Here is a 25029-nt window from a genome sequence, read left to right as displayed (position 1 = left end):
TATGAGGAACTTCTAACTAGAGCCGCTTCTTTCAGATTGTTGGATGGACAGCGCGGTTAAAACGGGGCTCTAATACCTATGTCGGGTGATCTTCAGCTTAATGTTGTATAGCTTGCGTCCGTAAGGTAATGAGTATGTGTGAAACACTAGTCAGAATTTAGAATTAACGGTTAGGCTAGTATAGTTAAGTGCATGTGTGCGAATCAGGGTTCGGAAGGGGAGCCATTAACGCTCTCACTTCAGCACCTTTGGAAGCAGAAATCAAGTGTTCCTAAATTTAACTAACACGTGATATTCCACAGGGGCTCTGCGCAATCATAGACGCTTGCGTGCTTGCACGCGAATTTCAGAGCGGTCGCTGCATGTCTTTTTTTTTTTTTTTAATGAAGTCCCGGTCAATATTTTGCAGCGTTTATTCTTTCAGAGAATGAGTTCATATTTTTAGAAATCACAGTTAAGTGCAATGCAAAATTTAGTGGTAGTGATGCTTCGCATAAAACTAACATTCATTCCTGAGCTACAGGGACTTGAGAAAGCCCTTCATCGTCGTCAACTCTCACATTGTTGCAACTTGCCCTTCTCAGCAACAATCTTCCTTATTCATTTTTACTTGAGAATACAATTTTCTAACTATCAACCTGTGGAATATCATTAATTATTTTTTATCGTTTTACGTAGTAGGCAATATCAGCTAGTTGTATCGATAATATCTATTGCGGAGTTTATATTGCTCTAAATGAACTATTGCAGTAGAAATTATAGGTCTCCCTAATTGAGTAAACATCCGTAGGACGCCTTGGAAAAAAGAAAAAGAAAACTTCTCGCCGGTGCCTTTCTACTCCTACGCATCGCCTGTGAACTGGGCCAGCGTCCCATGCACTCTGCGTGGCAATGATGTATATGGATCAATGAAAGAAAATTAAATATATATATATATATATATATATATATATATATATATATATATATATATATATGTATGTGTAAGGTTGCTTAGTTTTGGTGTGTTTTAGTGTTTGAAGTAATAAAAAGCCACACGTTATGAAGGACACCTCAGCGGCCCCCCCCACCCCCCCACTATGATTTCTCTCATAGCTTGAGGGAAATATTTACCCTCTAGAGTTCTTGAACATGCTCTAGCGTCGCGCAGCACACGGCCTCCTTACATTTTGCCTCCATCAAAAGCGGTCGATAAGGAGAAAGGAGCGATAAGTAGAAATATATCTGTCGCTTTCGGACGTCAATTAGGTGTTAATCATGTCCTATTATATTGTAACAGGTATGCGGTCATGTGTTTGGAGCGAAATAGAACAGTATTCTTCTGCATAAAATACTGCTCTGCTGAAAGCATGCTCAAATAAGGAGCCCTGTTTTTAACTTTAGGTACAGTACCTGTTACAAGCTTAGAGTCCCGGGGTTCTGGTTTTTAACCGTGTAGTGGGGATCGTGCAAAATTTGTAGAAGGGCTACCTATTGCAGCCAGCGGAGCAAAACATTTTATCTTTGGGAGATTTACATCCTAAGGGTTATAATACTCGCCACACGGTGTGGTTCAAAATCAAACAATCATGGACTCCAAACTTCTGGCAAAGATTGTACGTTCGCCTGGTTTTCTAAGTCCGCGTTTTCATTTCCTGCTGGCTGCTCTTCATTATGACGAAGCGCAAAGGTGAAGTCTATACTCATTGCATCGATGGACAGAAAAATATATCTTGCGTCTCTGTTTTTTTTTCTTTCTAGGCAATCGCTCTCCTCTATGCAATTTAAATCCGCTTTTGAAGGTTTGCTTTGGAGCATTGTAACAACTGTTTTCACCTTGCTTCATCCCATTGTGATTCATTTATGGCAGCACCAGATGTTTCATGGAGGTTGTCGCTGTGGATAGCCAGCGATTCCTTCCGTTCTGAATTATATAGCCTGTCAGACATTGATTGGGCCGTGTTGCTCCAGATAAGGTCATCGAGTACTTCATTATTTAAATAAATTTTAATTGGTTTATAGGAAAGGAAAATCAGAGTATATGTCATGATTCTTGGCGGACACCTTAACAGCTTCGTAACGGAATGGAGGAAAGTGGGAGCGAAAAGAGATGCCGTAGTGGAGATCTTCGGATTAATTTCGACCACTAGGGTATCTACCGTGAGCTGATATCTCACAGTGTAAGGACGCATTTATGTTTCGGCTCCATCGAAACGCGGCCGCGGCAATCGGTATCGAAACCAGGTACTCCGGTTCAGTGGCCAAGCGTCGTAACCACTGAGCAGCTGCGCTGGCGCATTATTATTTGCTGTACCAAATAAATTACCAGCTATGTAGTGTGCTAAGAATAGCTATCAAAAATTGAATATATTCAACTTTCCAGCAGTTCCGCTGGGCTTCCTTGCAAACAAAAGCTCTACTATGTTCGACATGTACAGGCATAATTTACTTGTGCTCGCGTTATTGTTAAGAATATATACTCTGCAATTAAGGATAGGAAACAGAAAAGGGGACAGAAGCAAACAGTGATGAAAAACTGATGAAAATAAATGAAGAAAGCTACTATGACAAATGTTGGCTTTCTTATCATGAATATGAAGCAGGGAAATGGTAAGAAACAGCATGGCTCGCGAGCAGATATAGGACACTGACAATAAAAACGCCGAACTTCACCAGCGGAAGCATTAAATAAGGCTTGTAAAACTCATTCATGTCGACTGTGCGTACGTGTTGAGGGGGTAGGGCAGTAAATAGATGATAATGACACCTACACGCAGAGCGAATGGGGATTCATATGTTACAAGCCACGCCACCCAACGACGACGAGCTCTTGCGAAATACCTACCCAGGCAGCAGAAGTATCGCCTTGCCAGCAGAAAATTGTGATTTATGCTCGCGTGTCGTCCAAAGCCACTTGCGCAACCGTGTGTAGGCCATTCTGCAGAAAGTTTCGTGCAGCTTCTACTGGTGCGTGTGTATGCGCAGAGATTTGTGCCCCGCAGTGATATACACCTAAGCCGCATGCAGTTACTCAAGATGTCCCAGAGATGTACCAAACCAATCTTCGAAGAAATGAATAAATGTCACTGTCGGTTATGCGTTTTTCTATACATTCGTTTTTTCCCCTTTGTACAGTACTTTTACGCCAATGCTCTACAGTAGCTGTACTCTTAGTCTTTATTTTTATTTCTTTGGCACGGAAGAAAGATATTAAGAAAGACCAGTTATTTATGACCACTGGCAGCTTCCCCTTTTATGTTTTTACGAATAATCCTTGTGTGGTTTACATTTTTGGGATTTATAACTTAGCTAGTTGATCGCGAGGGGTTATGATGAATGCACTACAAACGCAGGGCGACAAGACTGTAAATTCTGGGTTCTTTTATTGATGCAATTTACTCAGCCAGTCCGAAAAAGGGTATCTTGCAGTCTTTCCCCGAGCACATTAAAGGTCACGCTACCACACATCGAGCACAGCAAAAGTGCATTACATTTCGACTTTGCTAATTAATACACAATAATTGTGTGACAATGTAGGCAGGTTTTGCGTGAGCATAACCTTCTCGGAGCTGTAAAAAAGGAACTAGTTGATTTATCGGAAAAAGTATGGTACCATCAGATAGAGCGTCATGGAAAGATGTGCAAGTGGCAAAATGGACGATGTGGGTAATTAGTTCAATAATTAGAGCCAATTGAGTCAATCAGACGTTAAAATTGCTGGGAGGAGGGATAATGTCGATGTCCAAAGGTGGTTACGTGGTACTCAGTTTCCGGTCACGTAGGCCTAACTTGTAGTGGCGGGAAATTTAAAATGCTTGACCGTGAAAGATCGGGAAAGGACGGAATTTTCGTGCACAAACGGGTGAGAATGGTTAGGAAGCGAGTAAAGAGAAGGAATCAACTAACTGCAGTCTGAAAAATTCCGCGAGTCCAGCAGATTCTGCAGTGCAGAAGTGCGAAAGCAGAGCGTTATTAGAGAAATTTAGCACACCGTGATCCGCGATCCGCTACCGTGATCCGCCACCGTGCGTTCCATACCGCATGCTTAGATCACTTTGATGCCGATAGATGGCGCTACATACTTGATGTCGGCACATTGACCTGCCGCATCGGAACCAATCAGCTAGTGCCCACGAGCGGTAGAGGGTCACGGTAATGGATCGCGGATCACGGTATGCTAAATCTCTCTATTGCTGCTGCACACGGTACATCGCGCGCCCATTGTCGAACATAATTAGCGTTCCGTTTAAATCATCAAATTTCACCGGCGTTCCATAATTGATGTACAGGAATGGCAAGGCGCAATATCTGACATTCGCGGAATCCCACTGACACATCTCGCGGACAACGCAGCAACGCTCAGGCTTACGCATTTCTCCAGTGCAGAATCTGCAGCGATCTCTAAACATTTTTGCATCTGGCACGAAAACATACGCGGGCGCGACCGACCATACTTCAGTAATGCAAGGTAGTATTGTATTAAGGCAATATCGTCGTTGTGTCTGTGTGTGCTTCTTCCATATTGCTGCTTGCTCTGCTGCCTTTAAAATGATCACCTACCAACAACCCCAACAAGAAGTTCCCTTAAGCTCTTTACATGACCTCCGCAGCACTAGTTTATTTCTTCATGCGATTGGCGCAAGCTTCAGCGCTTAACTAGCACTCCGGGACTGGCAATGAAACGCGAGCGCGCTTTGGCAGTAACTTTGGAAAGCTGATGACAACGCTTTAACACACAGAGCTGTGGAAGCAACGTCGATAAATAAAACATTCAGAAAGCGGTTGAGCGGTGTTGCGATGCAAGCAGTCATAGGATGGGATGGGATATGTCACTAAACCTGTCTTCTGAGGAGCCTGCGCACGTTCTCATTAATAAACTGGGGATCATTGCTCAGAGTGGCCGTCTCCACCAGGGTAATTACTAATAAAGAAAGAAAAGACTTGGCAAGGGTGGAAGAACGGGCTAGTTGGTAATTCATGTTGAAAATCAAACTAGCGCACTTCAAAACAAGGACACAGGGCGAGAACGACAACACAGCGCTGACTTCAACTGGTTTTTATTGGAGAGTGACACATTATATATGTACGAAAAGTGGGCGTAAAGAATTGATAACAACTGCTCAGTTTGCACGTGGCGTAAAACGACTAAGGCAAAGTTAAAAGGCGCACGATAACAATATAGGTCAAAACAAGGTAGAACGGCAGGGGTATGAAAAATAAAGAAGCGAAAAACGGGGAGGTATGTAGGTAAAAAAACAGTTAAAGATGGCATGATCCGAAGATACATAAACTAAAATCAAAAAAAGCCAAAAGGGGCACTAAGAGCGATAAAAGCCAAAAGGGGCATTAAGAGCGATAAAAGCCAAAAGGGGCACTAAGAGCGATAAAAGCCAAAAGGGGCATTAAGAGCGATAAAAGCCAAAATGGGCATTAATAGCGATAAAAGCCAAAAGGGGCATTAAGAGCGACAAAAAATCAAAAGGACAATTAAAGGCATTACAAGACCAAAAGGGCATTAAAAACAGAATACCTAAAACAACCAAGGCCAGGCCGCTAGAGGCTGAGGAGTGTACCCGGAACCTAAACATTAACTACTGTGCGTCTGGTTCAGATATTCTAACTCGCGTTTAGTCAGGGCTATTGAGGGTGTGCTAACACAATTCTGACCTAGCTTTAGAATGTGAGCGGCTTCTATGATTTCGCGTGTTAACTGATGTGCATTTCTCGCAATGACAGTGCAATTATGAAGGGATGGCTCACAGGGCTGAGAAGGACACTTTAGGCAGTGAACACCAAGGTTTCTTTTCGTAGTATTGTAAACACTGTTTGAGTGTTCCATGAGTCGTTCGTTTAGGCAACGCCCGGTTTGCCCCACGTAGGCCTTGCCACAGCTCAGGGCAATCTTATAGACGACACCAACTTGGCAGGGAACGAAAGGTGCCTGGTGCCTAACAGGGCAGGCTGGCTTTCGCACAGCCGGGGCATTGACTCTGCGGCAAAGCTTGGAAAGCTTATCAGGCGCCGAGAACACAACACGGACGCCTGCCTTTTGCCCAATCCGTTTGAGCCTGTGGGAGATAGTGTGAAGGTAAGGCACCACAGCAACTTTGTGTTGATGCTCAGGAACAGCTCTCATTTGACCCCTTTTAAGCTTCTGCAAGAGGGAGCCTGCTACCGAGGTCAGCAAATGCTCAGGGTAGCCAGCATTGATCAGCCGCTGAGTTTGCTCATCGATGCTCCGGCCCATAGTGTGTACACAAGACTTCATTAAGGCATTTGTGAAACAAAGGTTCACAATGCCCCTCTTGACAATCTTAGAATGGGCTGAACTGTAGGGCAACAAGGACTTGCCCCCTCTCGGCTGGTACCACCAGCACAGGTGATCATCTGCCCTGGATAGCCTTAAATCAAGAAAGCGTAAAGCTCCCTTATCCGGTACCTCATGGGTCAAAACAAGGGGAGAGAGGCACTGTTCAAAGCGAGAAAGCACGTCTGAAACTGAGCTCTGAAAAGTACATGCATTACTAGCCAAAAGGATTAAATAGTCATCGACAAATCTGAAAATCTTTACAGCAGCTGACGAAGATAGCTGCTGTTCTAATAGTCGGTCATGATGGGCGAGATATATATCACTTAATATTGGAGCAATGCAGGAGCCAATGCACACTCCGCTCTTTTGAATAAAAATGCTTTCATCCCATGAAACGAAAGTTGAGCTAAGGTAAACTGTCAAAAGTTCCAAGAAGCCGCTCACCGAGATGCCACAAGAATTCTGGAAGGTAACGGATCCGAAAGCATCGATACAACTTTCAACACACAAAAGAAGCTTGTCGTGCGGAAGTGAATAGTAAAGATCCTTGATATCGACTGAAAAAGGCATTAGAGCATCAGTGGTGTCTTTTAAGAAGTGAAAAACCTGTCTCGAATCTTTCAGAAGGAAAGGATCATCTACTGTCAGCACTTTGAGTTTTGTTTGGAGGAATAACCCCAGGGATTTCTGCCAAGTGCCTTTCTCGGTGACAATTGCCCGCAATGGACAGTCAACTTTATGCGTCTTCGCAGCGAAAAATACGTCCAAGCTTTTCTTGTCTGCTGCATCTATGCTAGCAACCAGTCGGTCAAGATTTAAGCGCTTGCAAACTTGCTTAGCGTTTGATTTTACCCTGGAAAGGGAAACCTTATCGCGCCGTATGAAAACAGAGGCTAGAGCTGCAGCTGCCTTTTCACCAAACAAACCTTTGGGCAGGACAACAAAGCCATCTTCTTTGTCTGCCACCAATAACGAGAGCTGATGTCCTCTTAAAAATGAAGAGACATAATTGAAGGGCCTAATTTTGTCACTTAACTTGTAACGCGACAACACTTGAACACCTTCAGACAAACAGCTAGAAAATTCAGAGTCCGGAGCATGTTTTGCGACCTGTCTCACCATGCTGAGTAGTTCCGGGGGTGACTTCTTGGGTTCGACGGCGTATTTCGGGCCCAGGCTGAGAACACGAGTCACTTTGTCTGGCAGCACCACATTCCCAAGCGTGTGCACCTTGTTGTTGAGGCTTGCTTGCTGTTTCGGTGTGTTGGCACGAAGGCAGCAGAGCTCATACTGCCATAAGGCTTCTGCAGTTCTGTCAGCGAGCGCAGAAAGCTCACGCCATTTCATCTTCGTTCTTCGCGAGCTGTCGACGCGGTGAAGGTGCAGGTACAGAGCCTCACGGTAGAAACGTGCTTGTCGTTGCCACTCGGACCGAAGCATCTTCATGATTCTTGTGCCATGATGAAGGGATGGTTGAAAGCCTCCTAGGAGAGCCTTAATTCCGTGAGGAAGCACAAAACTAGGCCCTTCAATTATGTCTCTTCATTTTTAAGAGGACATCAGCTCTCGTTATTGGTGGCAGACAAAGAAGATGGCTTTGTTGTCCTGCCCAAAGGTTTGTTTGGTGAAAAGGCAGCTGCAGCTCTAGCCTCTGTTTTCATACGGCGCGATAAGGTTTCCCTTTCCAGGGTAAAATCAAACGCTAAGCAAGTTTGCAAGCGCTTAAATCTTGACCGACTGGTTGCTAGCATAGATGCAGCAGACAAGAAAAGCTTGGACGTATTTTTCGCTGCGAAGACGCATAAAGTTGACTGTCCATTGCGGGCAATTGTCACCGAGAAAGGCACTTGGCAGAAATCCCTGGGGTTATTCCTCCAAACAAAACTCAAAGTGCTGACAGTAGATGATCCTTTCCTTCTGAAAGATTCGAGACAGGTTTTTCACTTCTTAAAAGACACCACTGATGCTCTAATGCCTTTTTCAGTCGATATCAAGGATCTTTACTATTCACTTCCGCACGACAAGCTTCTTTTGTGTGTTGAAAGTTGTATCGATGCTTTCGGATCCGTTACCTTCCAGAATTCTTGTGGCATCTCGGTGAGCGGCTTCTTGGAACTTTTGACAGTTTACCTTAGCTCAACTTTCGTTTCATGGGATGAAAGCATTTTTATTCAAAAGAGCGGAGTGTGCATTGGCTCCTGCATTGCTCCAATATTAAGTGATATATATCTCGCCCATCATGACCGACTATTAGAACAGCAGCTATCTTCGTCAGCTGCTGTAAAGATTTTCAAATTTGTCGATGACTATTTAATCCTTTTGGCTAGTAATGCATGTACTTTTCAGAGCTCAGTTTCAGACGTGCTTTCTCGCTTTGAACAGTGCCTCTCTCCCCTTGTTTTGACCCATGAGGTACCCGATAAGGGAGCTTTACGCTTTCTTGAGTTAAGGCTATCCAGGGCAGATGATCACCTGTGCTGGTGGTACCAGCCGAGAGGGGGCAAGTCCTTGTTGCCCTACAGTTCAGCCCATTCTAAGATTGTCAAGAGGGGCATTGTGAACCTTTGTTTCACAAATGCCTTAATGAAGTCTTGTGTACACACTATGGGCCGGAGCATCGATGAGCAAACTCAGCGGCTGATCAATGCTGGCTACCCTGAGCATTTGCTGACCTCGGTAGCAGGCTCCCTCTTGCAGAAGCTTAAAAGGGGTCAAATGAGAGCTGTTCCTGAGCATCAACACAAAGTTGCTGTGGTGCCTTACCTTCACACTATCTCCCACAGGCTCAAACGGATTGGGCAAAAGGCAGGCGTCCGTGTTGTGTTCTCGGCGCCTGATAAGCTTTCCAAGCTTTGCCGCAGAGTCAATGCCCCGGCTGTGCGAAAGCCAGCCTGCCCTGTTAGGCACCAGGCACCTTTCGTTCCCTGCCAAGTTGGTGTCGTCTATAAGATTGCCCTGAGCTGTGGCAAGGCCTACGTGGGGCAAACCGGGCGTTGCCTAAACGAACGACTCATGGAACACTCAAACAGTGTTTACAATACTACGAAAAGAAACCTTGGTGTTCACTGCCTAAAGTGTCCTTCTCAGCCCTGTGAGCCATCCCTTCATAATTGCACTGTCATTGCGAGAAATGCACATCAGTTAACACGCGAAATCATAGAAGCCGCTCACATTCTAAAGCTAGGTCAGAATTGTGTTAGCACACCCTCAATAGCCCTGACTAAACGCGAGTTAGAATATCTGAACCAGACGCACAGTAGTTAATGTTTAGGTTCCGGGTACACTCCTCAGCCTCTAGCGGCCTGGCCTTGGTTGTTTTAGGTATTCTGTTTTTAATGCCCTTTTGGTCTTGTAATGCCTTTAATTGTCCTTTTGATTTTTTGTCGCTCTTAATGCCCCTTTTGGCTTTTATCGCTATTAATGCCCATTTTGGCTTTTATCGCTCTTAATGCCCCTTTTGGCTTTTATCGCTCTTAGTGCCCCTTTTGGCTTTTATCGCTCTTAATGCCCCTTTTGGCTTTTATCGCTCTTAGTGCCCCTTTTGGCTTTTTTTGATTTTAGTTTATGTATCTTCGGATCATGCCATCTTTAACTGTTTTTTTACCTACATGCCTCCCCGTTTTTCGCTTCTTTATTTTTCATACCCCTGCCGTTCTACCTTGCTTTGACCTATATTGTTATCGTGCGCCTTTTAACTTTGCCTTAGTCGTTTTACGCCACGTGCAAACTGAGCAGTTGTTATCAATTCTTTACGCCCACTTTTCGTACATATATAATGTGTCACTCTCCAATAAAAACCAGTTGAAGTCAGCGCTGTGTTGTCGTTCTCTCCCTGTGTCCTTGTTTTGAAGTGCGCTAGTTTGATTTTCAACATAGACTTGGCAGCAGTCTCACATTGGTTGGAGACCTAACCTTTACCTTGGAGGTACCCGAGAAAATGCAATCTAATGAAAAAATACTGAACTACTAATCACGTCCGACGACAAGTTTTGTCGTTACGTTCTGCTCAGAGGCAGGACGTCCTGAGAGGTTCCGGCCGCGCTGATGGTGTTTCCATGCAGTAAATACGCGAATAGCAACCCATGTTCTTGAGGAAGCTCTTTGCAACAACTAATTCACGCTTTTATCGCATAAGCGACTACCTCTAAGTTGCAGCGGTTGTGTGCTTTTTCCACGAAGTATACTGCTGAAATTTTGATACATGCAGTGCTGACAGACGAATGACAAGCAGCGAAAAGACAACTGATCAACTGCCATTTACGATATCAGAGAACCTGCAAATGAGCTCCGTCTAACTCATGCACAAGATCCCATGCTCAGGCACCAGCCCTACGTGTAGCTGCCGGCTACCGCCGCGGTGTTTCGATTCAGACAAAAACTAAGGAGGAGGAGTGCACTTCAAAAACTATGAGTACGCTTAAGCTTAACATTATGTATAGACGCTATAGACTAGACACTGCCTGTCAGAGAGTTAGGCAAAATGTTAAATGTCTTTACTTGTTGTCTTTACACCTATACTCAGAGCATACAATAGGAGGTATACATATGATGTTGGTTCGAATCTGCCTTGAAAATCAGTCTCTGTCTCAATTTAACCAAACCCAAGATTATCGAGTCAAATCGCGAGCATCCCTCTGACAGGTGATTTGGCGCGGTACTGAATGTTCAGAGATGCTCTTTCCGCAGCATACACTTTCCTCAAAGAAAACTCCCACCGCACAATAAATGCTTCAGAACGATCAATGAAGCCTTTCCCACTTCTTCCAATAGAAGATAGCTTAATATTAAAGTATGCTATAAAAACCTAACGTTTATGCGTCTATGCATCAAATGCTTCGTTCATAGTCCACGAACGTTTTCTTTTTTTTTCTCCTAACTTTGAAGCAACCCCGTGACAGGCTGTGATCGGGGATGAGGAAAATTCACTTCATACGTTTGGCAACAAAGCCGGAGAAATGACTCTTCAGGTTCCACTAGCTGCGTTTACTGCGACACGCAAATAGCCTAAAAGCTGTTCGTCCATCGAGACCAGGAGTAGTCCGCTGCTGCTGGGAAGTTTTAAGGGCCATGGAAAGGTGCCTTCAAGATTTCAGGTCCTTTGAGCTTAATACAGGCTTTATGTCGAAAATGAGTCAACAGTTGCCTAGCCATTTATGCTGCATACCGGAGATCAGTTATTTTTCGCCCCTTCAGGGAATCAAAACGACACCTTCGACGAGATAGTTCTTCGGTAGCCTAAAGCCCGCACTACTAATATTAAATTTTGACAAACGAGCAGCCGCAAAAATTGATACAAATGGCAGGCATTCGGGTCCCGATGCTGAACTTGTCCAGCAGGAAGATGAAAATGTGAAAGTTGTAGTGTATGCTAGCCGGTTTCGTTTTAAAGGAAGGGCACACAGCTAGACCGAAAACAGGAACTACCTTACCACAATCTGAGCTTTAAACCTGTTCCAACTTAATCTCAAAGGCTGCCTGTATCGGGATGTGAGTGCTTGCCATCCGTTCTGCTGGATAGAAAGCCTCAAAGGCTCGTCCTGATGGTTTCCTAGACAGAATTCAGACACTGGAAAAACAATATGTCACACAAAAGTGTGCAAATACAGCTCTAAGCACAATGATAACTGATATCGATTATTTGATACTATCGGTGCCGTTGTGACCATCAGCAAAGAACGTTTCGAGTTCCTTCTATTTTCATAACTTTCAAAACGCCTCATCTTCGACAGGTTATCTTCGAATTACACCCGTTTATCTACAATCTCGAAGGCATTGGCATCGCTGTTTATTGTTTAATTGTCACTGTGAATCCTCGAGCCGCCGACATGGTGGGGGGTAATGCCACGTGTTACTAGGCGAACAGTAGACGACCAATCACGATGTGTATGCATGCATGCGTGCGTGCGTATGCGTGTGTGTGCGTGTCCGTGTGTGCGTGAGTGCGTGCAGCTATCTTCACCATACACAGCCTCCTCTGTCTTGCCCGTTTGCCAAGTACTCATTAATACCACCATTCCATTTGTTAGCAAAATGTTATAACAAAGATATCCAGCATCAGCCTCGTCCCCCGTGCAATGCTGTCAGGGGGACCTAAAGTCGCCACAGCAGCGGAAGTGGGAGGTGTATTACAGATGTGCTCCATAGAACCCAGAGCCGGGTGCACTTATGGAAACACGGTAATCACTATCACTACTACCATGATTGGCACTCTGACGTGCCAGCTCCGCAATTGGGAAGCATTGGTTAGGTTTATGGGGTTTACCATCATCAAAGCACCTCAGGCAATAAGGGACCCCAGTGTATTGAAGAGTGCCGGATAGTTTCAACCACCAGGGTTTTTTTATTGTTCACTGGCCTCGCACAGTACATAGGTGTCCGCTCGGTATGAGTGTACGTTAAAGAACCTCAGGTACCCATAGTGATGTCGTTACAGTAGTCTTCCGACTGCACTGACCGGTCTCTGAATATTGAAGTGTCACCCACCAAACAGAAAAATTTGGCTAAGGTTTAGTTTACGGAATTTGTTGAAATAAATACTTGGCAGGTACAATTTTTCTATCGGTCAATGACAAACGCAGTATATGCTGCGTGGTAACCTCGCCTGCATTTGCTGGACCTTACAATATTATTTCGCATTCATAATTCCTTGTTAGCATCAGATTTCAGGCCGCATAAAACCAGACCTGGACTCCGCTGTTTCCAGACTGCGCTGTTTCCGTATATTTTTCCTTCAGCTCGCTTTCCATGACTTTGACTTTTGCTGCCGGAGAGGACTTCATCCGAAACGAGTGTGGAAGTGCTTACGAATGAAATGCCCAAGGAAGCCACTCGTTAGTACTGAATGCCGTCGGTCGTTAACAATATTTTTCTCCGTAAACATTCCTTAACGAGATGCATTGGGAAAACATTTCTGCTCTGTGCTCGTCCCTTCAATACGGGCGAGGAGTCTCTTTTGGAAACGCCCGTCCCATTCTGCTCGGTGCGCTCTGTTTGTCCGCACCGTTTCCTTTCTACGATGCTGTACGGTTGAGTTTCCTTACCGTGGCTTGTTGCTTATTCAAAACTGAAGCTCTTTGTACAAAGGCTCGAACACGCAGCTTTAAAACAAGACCAAGAATGCAGACTCTCAGACAAATACCCGAGGCACATGCCCTTACGGTGCTCATTGAGCTAGAGCTACCTTTAGAAGCGTTTTGAAAATGTAACTAAATATTTATATTATCATGCAAGCAATTACCATCAGTTCAAATATAGCAGTTAAACGCAACCTAATGATTAATATTTCTGTTACTAAGTATTGCATTTATCTCAGTTGTCAACATTAAACGTTTACACGCCGTGGTGGATCAGTGGTTAAAGCCCTTAACTATTGAACCTTAGGACGCAACATTGAATCCCAGCCGCGGGGGCCGCTTATCGGTGGAGGCGAAAAGCAAGACACCCGTATACTGTGCGATGTCAGTCACGTTAAATAACCCCAAGTGGCCGAAATTTCCGGAGCCCTCCACTACGGCGTCTCTCGTAGCCTGAGTCGCTTTGGGACGTTAAAATCAGTAAATTAAATCAACATTAAAGTTTGTATTTCTGTCGCTAGATATACCAAGTAGCACCAAAATAGTGCTGTCTCCACGTCAGCTACGTCAGTCATTCAACAGACAACCTGTTAAGTAAGTGTCCGTTCTTTTATTAAAAGAAATTTATCCGTAAAGAATAAAAATTTGACAAAATAATAGAATGAACGGTCTAACATAGATTTTCAGCGAATGCGTTTTCAGCAAATTCCAAATTTACCGGGATCTCATTTTACACATGACAATTGCCCTTCAATATGCAAAACCTCCAAAATCGTAACACGTTAGTGGAACAGCACGGAATACTGACTAAACACAGCGCTAAGTGCGCATACAGCTCCCATATGTCCCGTAGAAGCACCTGCCACTTACCCACACCTCGTCCCCTAATCCCTTTCAAGCCCATGAGCTCCTAAACAGCCTAAATAGCTGGTCCTAAACATCTAAATTAGAAAGGCCATCTCTTCGGAACGCCGGTTAACATGAAGAGATAACTAGTAATTTATTTTATATTTCGCTCCGCTTAGCTCTCGGTGCAGATGGGGTTTAGCAGACATGCTGCTATCAGCGTTTTTATTTGTATGTTAAAAAAACATTTTATAGTCGGCAAGTGAAAACATTTTTTCTTACACGGTGTCGCTCAAATCGAATCCTAAAACTTTTTATGCTATTTATAAATGAAAGGATTCCAGTGTTTCTTACAAAAATGTGCCCGCTGTCTCTGATCTGCCTGTAAGTCATTTTTCACAATATCAAGCGGTGACCATCATTTGATCAGGTGAGCTTGTTGCAGCGACTGATGATGAATGTTTCATTTCTAATGAAGCAGGTCATGGATAAAATTTGTATGATTTAAGTGCTGCAAACCATGCAGTGGATTACGGTTAGAATCCCTGAAGAGCGCTTGGAAACCACTACCACCATCATCATCATCGTCGTCGTCGTCGTCGTCATCATCATTATCATCATCATCATCAGCCTGATTATACCCACTGCAGGGCGAAGGCCTCTCCCATATTCCTCCACTTAACCCGGTTCTGTGCTAGCTGCATCCATTTGACCCCTGCGAACTTGGAAACCATAATTTGCAGCAAAACGTATGCCTGAATGTTGTCTATATACGTTTAGGCTAATAGACTTTAATGTCTCAAAGTGACTCAAACTATGAAGGAAGCTGTTGTCGAGTGCAGTTCAATATTTAGGGCACCCTCTTTGACGCGCAATAGCAATAGACAGTACACGAGCGCCTTTCTTTTCGCCTTTATCGACAAGCGCCCGCTCGTGTCTTGACGGAACTCTTGCTTGGACTAGGTAGTCGGGCACACTAATCACTGAGCCACTGCGGGGAGGGCTAAACCGATATAGAGGCGTACAATCTTAAAGCGCCCGCGCAATCGCCTCAGCTGTCACTGAGGGATGACAAAGCAGGCGCTTGCGTGAAGCAAAAAACGCTGTTCGCAATTGAAGGCGCTTGTGCGGTACGTTGTAGAGGACTTTGGAGTCGGGCAATTATACTAGGCTATGGACACGGCATTGGATTTCCAGTAAGCTTTGGAGTGACGAAGTAGGCCGCAGAGGCACAGAAGCAGTGATAGTAAACAGGGGCGTTAAGAGTCGGAGGAAACTTTTGTAATACAAGATAAGAGTAAGGGCACACTTAGGTGTATAATCGCACTTGCACAAGCACGTATTACAGGCACGTGAGGCGGGATGAGTGGAAAGAAGAGGAGAGATGGCGAGAGAGAGAGAGTAATAATTCTTTTATAGTTCTGTGATCGCAGGAGAAGAATCCTTTTGCGGTGCAGTTCATCCCATTTTCATAAAGAAGGGTTAAGTCTCTTTGAAGAGTTTTTTATACGCACAGGCATCGTATTCCTCGATGCGATGGTCTTCTTTGTATACTATAGCCAGTCAAATGGGTATCCCGCGCGTAACTTTCGGTTCGGCTTCCAACAAGACCTTAAAGCGGGATATTCAATTTGGCGTACGCTGCTACAGAAAAAATTGTAAAGAATCGAGATCCCTTGACGGCAGGGTATCAGAGGGAAAACTTTCAGAGAACTCTCTCACATTTAGGTTGATGCGAGCGTGTTCTTTGATGTAGGAAACTAAACTTGAAGGAATCGAAGGGAGGGTACGCTTCTGACCATACAATTTTCAATTTAGACGTGCATCAAAGAAGATACTTAGAAATAAAATTTAATGATAATCGCACAAGTCTCTTTGAAGAAAGCTCACAAGTTTTAGGTATTTTGGCGATGACGTATTGAACCTTGGTTTATTTGTCACTGCCATGGGTCACGACTGTTCCGCCGTAAAGACCTTTTTCGCCTAGGAAACGTCCAAAATCATACTTAATCCTTCCTGACTTCTTAACCTCTTCAATTTTCTTTTCTTTTTATGAACAGTTGCTTAAAATATGAAAGAGAAAGAACTATGAGTATTCAACTAATGATTATTCAATAATTATGAGCTAGAAACAGGTTTTTTGTTCCTTCTATCAAATATATATACTATTTCTTATTGTTTACATGACCTTACTTAAGGACCTATGAAGGGGTGGAAGGTAAAATCCTCTATAGTAGCTTGAGCGGTCCCTGTACTCGTTTACATATTATAAGCCTGATTGGATAGAATATTTTAGCAGAAAAACATTCTTAAGCTATAGCTTGATTTTGTAGTGGATATCCTTCAAACGACTGATGGGCTCAAGTGATGTCATGTCACTGAGGCCAATGTCGGTTTCTTGATGAAAGTGCAACCGCTGTGACATGATGTGAACGCTGATTTCATTGCCATAATTTGGTTTATAGAGCCTACAACTTATTCAGGGTTCTGAAATTTAGTTCAAAAATTATGGCAGCGTTCGTTTCATTGCGCAAACTTGAGTTTGCCTTTCTCATTAAATGCACTTGCGCATGAAAACGGGTAAAAGGAAAGAAGCATGGCCCCAAGTAACAGCAAATTGTTTTGATGCACTGTAGGAGAAAACACAACCGGGTATGTGCAATTTAACTGTGAAGCGGCAAAAAAAAAACGCTAATTTTGTCAAGCGTTCTAATTTATTTTTATTAAATTTTAAACCCTCATCTGCCTTATTCGAAAAATATATATTAATCTTTGAAATACAATATCATAAAATATTGTTCTCCTTCATATGTGTGTCGTCTAAAATTATGGGAATGTCGCTCTTCTGATGAAATCATCATATCGTGAATTCCGCGGGTTTCTGGTGATAGAAAAGCGCCATTTTAGAATCACCGTAAACTGCAGAAGTCTGAAGATCGAGGTTGCTGTTGGCTTTATTGCCACACTTCTCAGACCGAAGAAAAAAGCATACGAGACGATATGCGGGTCAAACGAGGGAATAAATCTTAATGACTGACTTATTTCAGCTGTCATGTTTTAAGCGATTGCTACCTCTCATTCTTTTAATGCATCTTAAAAGAACGCAGTAGGGTGACTCTCTTTCTAACACATAAGTATTTACTACATGAGGAGCACTATAAGACTCAACATGTTTCTTACATGTGCAATAGTTTTTGGAATGTAAATTTGCATAAACATTTTCGTATACATGCATAAAATAGTCTATTTTTATTATCACTAGTACTAAAATAAACAATCTATCTATCCACTTTATTGATCCTAACAGGGCTTTGCAAGCTTGATAATACACAAACAAAACAATTCACACTTTCTTCCCAGACAATACTCAACACCTCGAGGAGGCACTTATGACCGCTTTAAATGTAATTTTTGATCTAGTCTAGTAATTTTTGATAAGTGGCGAAGACGACAGGTCGAATCCGATCATCCAGTGGACGTAGCCTTCGAGAGGCTGCCGCACAGAGACGGAGGGATGTAGTTAGAGCGTAATGTACCGCGTTCGCTTCGGTTACAGTTGCTTAGCAGGGGTAAAGCTCTAACGATATTTTTACCCAAATCTTTTATTGGCGATTAATATATATATATATATATATATATATATATATATATATATATATATATATATATATATATATATATATATATAATTAATGAAACTCTCGACCCGATGAAACTTAGTCAAACCTTAGACTTCCATAATACCTCTCTTAATACCTCTCTTTTATGACATAAGCTACTTAGGTCTCATGCCAATTTCCGTATCTATTCTGAGATCGGCTTTGAGTTTAAAGAAACGTAAGGAACGTGATATCGCCTTTTTATATAATTGCAGGAATTAGACGCATCAGGTAAAAGCATTGCTAATCAATCTCTTCGGCACATAACGTCATTTCTTTTTCTCAACCACTGTTTCGGCGGCATTGTTGCAGGTACTCTCCACTGTAAAAGTTTACGGGGCGTGCGACCTCAAAAAAAAAAAAAAAAAAAAAAAAAAAAAAAAAAAAAAAAAAAAAAAAAACACTCTGCATTGCAGTTTAGTTGCATGACAATAGTACCAGCCGATGGAACACGCGGATTGTTTGTCAAACGTTTAGAGGCCAATGTTTTTGTTACTGAACCAGAGCTTGTAGCTCGTAATGCATTCCCAGCGTTCACAAATAGCCCGAAGGTAAGCAAATATTTGGTCCTGCCCTTTGCAATGGGAAAAACTTCCACGAACGCTAGAAAAGCGTTACTGCACAGATAGAAGCATAACCCCTGATGTCTAAATTATTGACAGAGACTATAGGCCCTGTCATAATTTGGACAACTTGAGCCAGCTCTGTTTCGTGACTGCGCTGAAAGAAACACATTTTTTTTTGCGCATAGGCGCCTCATAAATTTCACTACAAATCTCGCATTAAAAAAGAAAAAAAAAAAAAAGACGAGTTCGGCGCATATTTCTATCTAACCAAGCGGGTCGTACAGAATCGCGGTCAGCAGATATCCGTAACAGTGCAGATAACATACATTTGTCGTTACAAAGTATTCATTCAAATAATCCAATAAAAACGTACGTTATATGTCTTCCCTGCAAAAAAAAAAAATAAATAAAAAAAACGGAATTTGCGAGCTTTGAGGCAGTACGCTGCTGGTAGACGAAATAGCCCAGTGGTTATTTACGGTAAGAGAATGCTAGCTACTCAGGAAGGACCAGAAGTATCAATTTTGCGAAATATGTGTCATAGCACTGCCCCAATGCCGTTAAAGAAACGTCCGGATGTTATTCCTGCACGTCCATTCGAATATTACCTCGTTGCGAGTAAACCCAATGAGACTTTATAATGTGTTGACGTATCGGAGTGAGAACAAAAATATTATTGTGATTACCTTTACACATCAGTGGCTGCTTTTGTAGAGGGACTCCCTATTACAAGTGTAGGTGTTGACGGAGAGATTATGAACGCCATTTTCATACAAGCATCGCGCGCGTGCACCTTTGACTTGCAAAATGACCTTGCACTTGTCAAGGCGACATACTTTCAAAGAGCTTCTGCGCGCTCGCGAAAGACATATGTAGCGCACACAAGATGAGTGAAAAACGCTGTAATGCTTATTGTGAACGTAAAAATATTAAATTAACCCTTCACTCTTACAAGAAATCCGCAGCGTTGTAAAATATTCCTCATATATCGTTACTGAACAACACGGTAACTTAAGTAAGCTTGAGTGAGAAAAAGCGACCAAGGAAATTGATTACAGCATTATCGGCAAAGAACAGGGTTTTAAGGAAGCGAAAAAACAAACAATGAGCAAATGGTATTGTCCGCCAGAAGCCATTGTGTGACGTTTAATCCACAGAGTGAATGCTCATCAACAGCGGTGGGCAGAAATGACTTAAGCAGGCTATATGAAAGCCTTGGCCTACTAGTGGTTTTGGGGGACTTTTGAGTAGGCTACCGCTTGCTAACACTAATTTTACCAAAGGAGAGCACGTGCAGTTCTCTGGCAGCTGCTTCCGAAGGGATTACCGCAAGCGATTGTCATTCTCTCCTATATATTAATCCGTCTAAATAATGCCCTATCTGCTACTGCGCTACTTGCTCCATAAGAGCGTATACTGTACACCTCCTCTTCGCATTTCTTCTCATCACGCCAGGATACAAACGGAGCAAGATATTTTCTGTTTGTATCTTTCTGCGCTCCCTGAAGTCCTTCATTTACTGCAAGCCAACTCTCAGAGATGCTAACAGGATAAAGAGAATCTTAAAATAATTCTAGCTTCAAAGTTACGGTTCGTTGGTTGGTCGGTTGGTCTCAGGCTATGAGAGGCGCCGTAGTGGAGGACTCCGCAAATTTCGATTACCTGGAGTCCTTTACCGCACACTGGCATCTCACAGCACATGGGCGCCTTGCTTTTCTCTTCCGTTAAGGGTTACACCAGTGAGCTGTCTTTCTATGCTGTCATGATAAGGCACAAATTGTACTTTTTTTCGCCTCGAGCCTTGATCAACTTTGGTCCACCCTAGCTACTTGTAAGAGATGGGCAGTATTGGAGTGATTCGCGTGAAAGCTGCTGCCGAACTTTTCTTGTGAGACAAGGTGAGCGTTGCAATAAGCATAAAACATGTTGTGCAAGATTGATGAAATATGCCGGGTTGTTTTCCCGTGCCACCAGTCTCTCGTTCTTGAATGGATTGCTACTGCTCCAGAGACAATGTTTTCCAGCGGATGTTCCTCCGTGCTGCAATAGATTCATACTGACATTGCCACCGTTATTGTATTACAGCTGAATAGAATGGATGGACCAACGCACTCTCGTCGCAGTAATAATCCCTCATTCTTGTTGCAGAAGAAAGCCATATAGAATGAAGCAAACAAACAAAAACGTGAAAGCAAGAAGAAAAAAAGAAAACGTTGACACGTGTATGAGATTCAGGCAAGATAAACGGCGCCATTCTTCGCCATACCCGCGGATATTAAATTTGTCTGTGAAGATCTTTCAGAATTTACTTCGTACAGCAGTAAGGGCTTTATTCGCACCAAAGACGGGCACTTTGTGAGGAAAACAAGCATTGAAGAGCTAGCAGGGGGTGAGTAAAAACAGTTGCCATTACGCGTATGTGGCCACGATTAATCTTATATATAATATGTATTTCTGCTATTACAATTCAACGGTTCAGAAGAGAGGTGGATGGAAAGCAAAGAAACAAGATGATCATGCGATTCTTCTATGATATTAGGTCTGGTAAGTCTCAACTTACTAAAAGGATAATGAAGGAGTGGAAGAAGAAGGAGTGGAAGAAGAAGAAGAAGAAGAAGAAGTGGAAGAAGAAGAAGAAGAAGAAGAAGAAGAAGGAGTGGAAGAAGAAGAAGAAGAAGAAGAAGAAGGAGTGGAAGAAGAAGAAGAAGAAGAAGAAGAAGAAGAAGAAGAAGAAGAAGAAGAAGAAGAAGAAGAAGAAGAAGAAGAAGAAGGAGTGGAAGAAGAAGAAGAAGAAGAAGAAGAAGGAGTGGAAGAAGAAGAAGAAGAAGAAGAAGAAGAAGAAGGAGTGGAAGAAGAAGAAGAAGAAGAAGAAGGAGTGGAAGAAGAAGAAGAAGGAGTGGAAGAAGAAGAAGAAGGAGTGGAAGAAGAAGAAGAAGGAGTGGAAGAAGAAGAAGAAGGAGTGGAAGAAGAAGAAGAAGGAGTGGAAGAAGAAGAAGAAGAAGAAGAAGAAGAAGAAGAAGAAGAAGAAGAAGAAGAAGAAGAAGAAGAAGAAGAAGAAGAGAAGAAGAAGAAGAAGAAGAAGAAGAAGAAGAAGAAGAAGAAGAAGAAGAAGAAGAAGAAGAAGAAGAAGAAAGTTTTTTTCTCGTGAACGTCAAATGATTGGGTGTAACATTACTGCTATTATACTGCTTTATATTTTTATTATGCTACACCAACATAATTATACACTCGGTAAGGAAAGAACTCTTAACCGTACAGTTGCTGTTTATGAAAGTAAAATTGCCCTCATTATCATTCACAGAAATGTATTCAGATTAGAGTTGAAAGTAGTGATTGTGATACGCATGATTATTCGGCAATATGTTTACACTGTGTTCTCGCTTGCTTATTTTTTGGGAGAGGATGCGGTAAATACAGACTTACAATATATTATCTACCTTTCTTCTCACCACTTACCTAGTTTTGTTTTTGTAGTTTACGAACCTTCCTCGAATTATACGTTGCTACCCCCCAAAATGCTTATTTACTTTGAAGTCGAAATACATTTTCCCTGCTTAGTTTCCCCCTTGCAATCAGAACGAAGTCAGTACAATCAGTTCGTGCTTGAACTGTGTTCAGTTCAGTTCAGTCGCTCAGTCATGTCCGACTGTTCGTGACCCTATGGGCCACATCACGCCATGCTTTCCGGTCTCTCACTATCTTCCTAACATCACATAACTTCATCTGCAGCGCCTCGAGAATGCCATCTAACCATCGCGTTTGCTGCCTACCCCTTCTCCGGTGACCCTCAACATTTCCCAACATCAAATCTTTCTCCAGCGACTCCTCTCTTCTCATCAGATGACCAAAGTAACTGAGCTTTAACTTTAGAATCTGACCCTCCAATGAGGAGTCAGGGTTTATGGTCGACAATATCGACTGATTTGATCTTCTGGCAGTCCAAGGAACTCTCAAGAGTCTCCGCCAGCACCACATGAACTGTGTTCACCACAGCACCAATGGTCTGAACGAGTTTGACCACATTCAGGCGGCAGCGAAGCATAAACGCTAAGTCGATAGCGGCAAAAACGAAGGCGACCCAAGAGAACAAGGCTTGCTTGGTGACCGCTTGCTTGGTGACCGCATGCTTGGTCTATGATCGTTTGGACAACGTTGTTTTGCTGACACCTCTAAGCCATTTCCTACATTTTCTGGATGGGGTGGGTTGCAAATATCGACGTGATTGAATATGTGTATTTCTAATATGCTCTCTCATGTGCGGTGAGCAGTCATGAGGGACTCAATGGGTTTTACATATCTCGAAATTGTGAGTAATAAAATGCCACTTTAAAAACAATGTTCTTAATTCTCGCTTAGCGCAAACAGCCACTTCTCAGAAATTCTACCACCGAGCTGCCCCTTCGTTTTAAAGCATAGCCTTGGCATTTCAAAAGCTTAGTGTCAAGAGGAGTGCTTTTGCAACACTGGCTCACTGCCGCCTTCCATATTTACCGTAGCCGTCTTTCACGAGCGCACGCAGGCAGCGTACAGGCTCGCCAGCGGTCGTGCCTCGCGCCCTATGCCATACTCTCGTTATTGGTTATGGCACAGGGCTTAACCTAATAAGGACAGTGCCAAAGACCTCGAGGTATTTTTCAGGAAAGTGTCCTAAAACTCTTCATGTACCCCGCCTCCCCCCCCCCCCTCCCCTTTATTTGCAGTTCGCCTGTTTTGTCTGCTGGTGACTTGGCGCGGACATAATGAAGCAGAAGTCCTTAATCATCGGCATCGTATTTGGACATCACTCTCGAAACCGACCCAACGCAGCCAGTACAATTCCGAAACACGAGCTAAAAAATAAAATTGAGCAAGCGTGCCACAATAAACGCGGTTGCGCCCATGTGCACACAACGTATGAGACATGTCTCTGACTACTTAGGAGACATAAATGAGATGGAGGAGACCTAAACGTTCAAAAGGCAATAAACGATCGAGCGTAAGGCAATAATACCTACCTATGCCAGTTAGTAGTTAACCAAGCACTTAGCAAAGGCTGCTACCAAAACGATCACGACCGAAATTGCTATGCATTGTTGAGCTTCCCTCTACCTTTTCACGAACCAACAACAGGTCACACGACTTCGTGCGTTGCACGCAACCGTCAATTTTCAATATTTGCCGTAGAAATAAAGGCTCCAGCATTTCCTTTTCTGACTGCTAATGATTGCTTGCTATTCTTAGACATTGTCGAAACTGAGGAAAATAGAGGAACGCAGTAAGGTACGTACATAAACGTAGAAACGGAACAGGACGAGCGCTAACTCGGTAAAAGTGCTATTTGTGAAGGGTGCTTAAAGCAACAGTATATAAGGTCTCTTCGCTAAATTAAGCCTGGCGCAAGTTTGCGGTCGCCTTGTTCTCTTTCGACCTCCATATACTTTTTCTGCTCTCCTGTATCTTCTTGAATATGCCCCAACAAGTCCAGCTACGATATATAACTACCACCACTCATACGCACTTTTTCATTAGGAGCGCTAAGTTCGCAACTATACAGAACAGCGAAATGCAGTACGCATGAATACTTGCATTTCATTCGTCTTTTCATTCAAGTGTTCATTTATTCATTCCATCAACCATTTCAATTTGTTTGCCTGACCGCAATTTCACCATTTTATTTCGACCATCGATGAGCAGGGTGGTATCGCAACTAATTTATTTTAGATATTGAGGAGGCAGCATGCTTCACCTAAAAAAAAAGCGACATTTCAAAAGAGTTTTGTTCAAAAGGCGTAGCGATATAAAGTTGTGTTTGGTCCAAGCAGCAGCTTAAATATTATCCCGTGCATGAAAAGCCAGATGGCAGTTTTTCCATGGAACTGGTGTTATTCGGTTTGATGTTACAGGTTATAAGTTACATGACAAAGCTATCTTGACCATCAGAAACGATAGAAGGTCACTAATAAATGACAACTGTCGTAACAATAACGAGCTATAACAGACCCACTGGCGTATGGCGAAAGCAAAAAAACTTGGCTGCAAACGCACCTAGCAAAGCTTGCGCACGCTCCCAGTCCGCTTTGTTGCTTGATGGGGCTGAAATCAAGCAAGCCACACCAGAATGAAACTAGCAAGAAGAAATGATTAGTTTTAAACTGGCGACGGGGTGGAGAACTGAAATCTTTCTAAGGCAGGTGCAGCTAACAAATGACACATCATAGCGGAAACCACCTAGTTTATTGCAGGGCTGAAGGAAACGATTTGGACGAACGAAACGCTACCATTGTTAATACGCCACAAAAAGATGGGGAAAACCTGCGCCCGAGCAAAAGCTGAGCAAACAGAAACATGATGACCAACATCAGCAATTGCATAGACTCATTTTAAGAAAAAAGGAAAAAAAAAAAGAAGCTGCCACTACAACGCTAGCCAAGCGAAGTTTTAAAATCATCAATAAGATTCCCAGCACTGTAAACAGTGGCCAGGCACGGCGACTAGCTGCCCTTCCGGGCCAGGCCCAACAACAACAATAAAAAAAAAAAGAAAATCATTCAATTGTTTTTTGTCCAAATATTTCTTCTCGCCTTTCGCTCCCGAAGAAGAGCAGTGTTATTACTCTT

General features: G+C 43.1%; 1 protein-coding gene and 1 long non-coding RNA gene across 2 annotated transcripts in view; one reads left to right on the top strand and one right to left on the bottom strand.

Moving 5' to 3' along the window:
- The window catches only part of LOC146190876 (uncharacterized), a 28350-nt gene extending 4727 nt beyond the window's left edge, over window positions 1-23623 (top strand). Inside the window, exons 2-3 of the long non-coding RNA XR_014706339.1 lie at window positions 20582-20822; window positions 23134-23623. This is a non-coding gene — a long non-coding RNA (uncharacterized LOC146190876). The remainder of the gene's footprint in view (window positions 1-20581; window positions 20823-23133) is intronic.
- On the bottom strand, window positions 5567-7735 carry LOC146190877 (uncharacterized). Its single transcript, XM_084599709.1, has one exon. The coding sequence runs from the start codon at window positions 7733-7735 to the stop codon at window positions 5567-5569; it is 2169 nt and encodes a 722-aa protein (XP_084455835.1).
- Window positions 23624-25029: the final 1406 nt, after the last annotated feature.

Source organism: Amblyomma maculatum, chromosome 4 (assembly GCF_055883805.1).
Source record: "Amblyomma maculatum isolate TAMU_Amacu chromosome 4, ASM5588380v1, whole genome shotgun sequence".
Classification (NCBI taxonomy): Eukaryota; Metazoa; Arthropoda; class Arachnida; order Ixodida; family Ixodidae; genus Amblyomma; species Amblyomma maculatum.
Note: the sequence above shows the minus strand (reverse complement) of the source record. Positions and strands in the feature narration are given on the sequence as shown.

Bases quoted from the DNA above. Each gene is read 5' to 3' on its own strand.
- LOC146190877 (XM_084599709.1), bottom strand. From the start codon at position 7,735: ATGAAGATGCTTCGGTCCGAGTGGCAACGACAAGCACGTTTCTACCGT.